General features: G+C 49.0%; 1 protein-coding gene across 1 annotated transcript in view; it reads left to right on the top strand.

Annotated features, from left to right (window-relative positions):
• Positions 1 to 4,473, top strand: part of MIIP (migration and invasion inhibitory protein) — a 10,170-nt gene that overhangs the window by 5,028 nt on the left and 669 nt on the right. Inside the window, exons 4-8 of the mRNA XM_018570165.1 lie at positions 138 to 249; positions 1,328 to 1,392; positions 1,480 to 1,606; positions 3,334 to 3,430; positions 3,882 to 4,004. Of these exons, the coding sequence (XP_018425667.1) occupies positions 138 to 249; positions 1,328 to 1,392; positions 1,480 to 1,606; positions 3,334 to 3,430; positions 3,882 to 4,004 (524 nt within the window). The remainder of the gene's footprint in view (positions 1 to 137; positions 250 to 1,327; positions 1,393 to 1,479; positions 1,607 to 3,333; positions 3,431 to 3,881; positions 4,005 to 4,473) is intronic.

The raw sequence follows: 4,473 nt of genomic DNA, 5'->3' as shown, positions 1-4,473 counted from the left end.
ACATATTAATCATCGAGTTAACCGATAATACATATGACTGCCGCTAAGTTTTGGTCTGGACATCTAGGAGACTCGGGTTTCTGTTTGGTCGGAGGCCATTTTGTTCGGTCCCTTCTCAGTAATGGTCTGTCCTGCAGGGCTGCTGGAAGTGAACTCCGGGGTCACCAATAAATCAGAGGAGTTCTTCTCCGACATCCAGGAATTCCGACAGGTCAACAAAGAAGAGTGCGTCCATGAGTCCTTATCCGGGTGAGTGTTCCGGGGCAGACACAGGTAACGGGCTGCAAATATGGACACCGCTTCACTTCATCTTATAACTGGCAAAGGAGACGGTGCAAACGGGCAGAGCGACCCACAGAACAGGACAAACATTCCCCAACGTGTACCCCAGCCAGTCGGCACAACGTCACTATTTTAAAGGAAGGGAGGAATGGAAAAATGAATGGACTACAAGTGTGGTGACGTCACTGCACTTGTATTCCATTGAGACCTACAAGTCCCTGTGCCGACGGGATTTGCAGTTTCTCCATTCACAGATCCTGCCTAGGGATCTGTGAATGGATGACGTGGCCCCCAATAGATCAGAAAACCAATGCGTTTTAGAGGTTCACAACTCCCCCCTTCATCAGGGTTTGAACGCTGGCAGTGACAGTTGGTACCGTCAGTCTGGCGACCCGAGTCACTGTCTTAGCAACCTTCTGATTTGCAACTTTTGTCCAGTACCGGCTGAATCACTGCCAGCGTTCAGGCCCTGATGAAGGGGGAGTCTTGAGTTTCTGAAACGCGTTGGATTTTTAACCTCTTGTCATGAAAAATACATTCTTATTGGGCTCGTTCAAGTTTTGTGGCGCTCTCATTCTTTTGATGTACTTCAGAGACCCTGTGGGACACCCCCCCAGGTTATCAGAGAGCTGCCCCTAAACCAGAGGTACGCAGCCTTGGCACTCCAGCTTTGGTGAAACTACAGATACCATCATGCTTCTGCCCCTGGAAGTCATGCCTGTGGCCTTCAGTCTTGCAATGCCTTATGAGACTTGTAGTTCCACAGCAGCTGAAGTGCCGAGGTTGCCTACCCCTGCTCTAAAATACACATAACTTCTCCAACTTAAAATAGGGTTTAAATGGGGATTCTGTTCCGATTGGCTGCAGTGTGTGCTGGGCAATGCGTGTATTGTCCTGCGTTTAATGTGCTGCCCCCTACTGCTGACGAACTGTAATTACAGCAACATGACTCACATTCACATGGATTAGGAATGAAGACTTCTGATTGGCTTATGATTTAGCAGCTCTTTGAATCTCCTAAACGTGTCGATCCGTTTGCATCTAGAGCCGGCCCAGAAGACTCCTCCGGATCTGAGGAAGAGCTGGACGTCTCGCTGGACACTCACCAATGTACGGGAATGTTAAACGTCTGCCTGATGAACATGCTCCGCGTTTCCGAGACTCCTCACTGACGTCTCCGGTTTTCATGTCTTTTAGGTGTTTACTGCTACAGAGTCAACAGCCGCCTCTTCATATCACCCGTGGGGGCGGAGTCTGCCTGTCCGGTGTGTAAGAAGCGCCGGGGCAGGCGCCGCACAACATTGGATGAACCGGCTTATATCAGGTTTGTCTGACGCTTGTTGATGGAGCAATTAAGCTGAACTCCAGGACAATGGTGCAATACCAACGTGTGAAGTGTCTTGCTTTACAGGAGATTGGTAGCTCTGCACAGCCAGTCTTGCGATCCAGGCTCCTGTAGCAGACAGCAGAGGCAGGTCCATGAGGTCATTTTTTTTCCGTTGCAGTTTAGCAGCTTTATCCCCAACCCACCCCAGTCTGGCCAAAGGAGCTGCAGCACAGCAATCATCACTCTGTTAGCTCCTCCTGTCGGCAAGATCCCACTGTTTTAGGTGGTTGTACACTATACATATTGATTGCACAATCTCCTTTCCATTCACCAAAATGATATACTATGAGGACTGACCTGAACCATCGATATATCCACCCAGCCGGGCACTACATACCTAGCATCAGATTGTATAGTGTATGTTCAGCTTGCCATTGTCAGCACTTTACAATGCAGTAGAACATGATTGGCTCACACTGCTGCCCCCCCCCTCTCTCACACTGCTGTGCCCCCCTTCTCTCACACTGCTGTCCCCCCCTCTCTCACACTGCTGTCTCTCTCTCTCTTCCCTCTGTGCAGGGAAGAAGCAAATATAAAGACAGATTCCGGTACTTCTGTTAAAAAGAAGAGAGCGTGCAATACACAACTGGATGAAATGTTATTCTGGAGCTCGGTTAGGGAAATTTCACCACACGGCCGTCCCCAGAGACAGGAAATAAGAGGAAATCTCCCCCAAATCAGGGAAAATCCTTCCTCTGACCTGCTGGAAGATTCTCTCTACAGCCGATTGATGACAACCGTCAGATCTTGGATTCTCTCTCTCTCTCACTCTCTCTCTCACTCTCTCTCTCACTCACTCTCTCACTCTCACTCACACTCACACTCACACTCACACTCACACTCACACTCACACTCACACACACACTAACTAAAGGCGGAGAGAACAAATCACAAAAGCCTGAAACTTTACGTTTTGGCTTGAGGTAAACTTGAAAGAGAACCTGTCTAAAGCAGAATAGTGTGACAAGCCTCATATGGAAGCTGTCGACGTTTGCCTCTATGGCTACGTGCTAGTCGGGGCCACGTAATCAGAGCCTGGCGAGTGGTGTCACATCAACACGCTTATTTGACCTGTTCACATTACTATAGGGAGCCAATCAGATGCCAGTTTTGTGATGTCCGGGGCTCCCAAACCCGCAAAGCATTTAGGAGTGTACAAGATGCTTTTCGGGATTCTGGCCTTCTTACTGACCAGACAAAGGAATTCAGAATACTTTTTGTAGGTCTTTCAGGTACGACGGGAGCAATGGAATTGGCATGGCTCGAAATAAGTATAATGTGTGAGGGAGTACAAACGTTTTAACCAGATTTACTTTACCCGCCCAGGAAACAGGGGGGTGCCATACATTTTTACGAAGCTCCTTGACTTTATGCGGGAGAGGGGAGTCATTCTGAAGAAACTATTTGGTGCTAGGTGAGGTAACCTGTACCCCCAGGTAAGTGAAGGAGCCAGAAGGAGAGATGGATGTGATATTACGCTTACATTTAGGTCGGGCACTAATTCAGCTGCCAGTTTTTCCATCACCAGTCTTGAGTATGAAATGTGATAGGTTGTTATGGGCACCATGGGCAGTACATCTTTCAGACACCTCGATCAATGAGGTCCAGCCTTCTCTAGTATTATTGGCAATGTTCAGTAATGCATCTGATCGGCTTCTTTTCAGGGTCAGCATCCCCAGATCCACCCTGCTCCCTCCATACAAGTACAGAGCTCATCGGAGAAAAAGCTTCGACCCCACAGACACGCTGGCCCTGCCGTCAGTAAGTAGCGCAGTCTCTGCCATGCCAGCTATTGATAAAGACATGCCGGGGAGCTATTGGCTGCTGTCTAAGCTGGCCCTTGTAAGCGGGTGAGATTGGGGCTTTAGATTGTAAGCTCCTTGGGTGCAGGGACTGATGGGAATGTGCAGTGTGTAAGGTGATGGCACTGTACCTGTCATAAATCATCAGAGGCGAACGAGCTGCCAGATCCAACACACCCAAGATGGCTGCCAGCTGGCGTCTGCACCATTTATGGCGGTTTCTCTACCAAAATCCTTTCGTGTCGCAATTTGGTGACTTCAGTTCCAAGAAACCGATTTCTGCAGATAATGAAAATATTCGGCTTTGTTTTCTCAGCTGGACCTATAACCCCCGCGATTGATCCGGAATGTTTCAAGCGGCCGCGAAATGTATGTGGAAACAATGTAACTCTTCACTTCCTGTCTTCCAGCATTGTCTAGCGGGATGGGAAAATGCCGTCCCGTCGTGCGGCCTCCATGTCAGCAGCCTCGACCTGAAGACCGCCGCAGAACCCAGCGTGATGACCACGGCGGCGTCTGCTAATGTAACCGCAGTAAGTTGACATGCGGAGAGCGCGGATTTCTCTAATATGCAAAGATACAGAAAACCTTTCTTGAGGAAATAGAGAGGTGAGCCAGGCAGTCGGCTCTGTCTTGGAAATGCTATATGACTGGGCTGTCACGGTGACCATGTGATCATAGTGAGCCCAGACGTCCCGCAGTCTACATTTTGTGATGGTCACCTGATTATATAGATATGTACTGAGTACGTTGTGTATGTATTATAGCGTCTATAGCATCTTCTAGGGCAGGGGTGGCCAACTGCGGCCCACGGGGCATTGCAAGACTGACAGCCAGAGGCATATCTCCCAGAGGCAGAAGCATGATGTGATTTGTAGTGAAAGTACAGCTGGAGGGCTGGGGTTGCCCACCCGTGTTCTTGGGCCTACATTATGTCTGCTGTGGGTCAAAATAAAAGTAGAACTATGTCCTCCCATGAAGAAAAATATGGACTGCAGCACA

Source organism: Nanorana parkeri, unplaced genomic scaffold (genome assembly GCF_000935625.1).
Source record: "Nanorana parkeri isolate BGI_ZX_2015 unplaced genomic scaffold, ASM93562v1 scaffold1469, whole genome shotgun sequence".
Taxonomy (NCBI): domain Eukaryota; kingdom Metazoa; phylum Chordata; class Amphibia; order Anura; family Dicroglossidae; genus Nanorana; species Nanorana parkeri.
The sequence above is the reverse complement of the archived record's forward strand: the minus strand, read 5'-3'. Positions and strand labels throughout refer to the sequence as shown.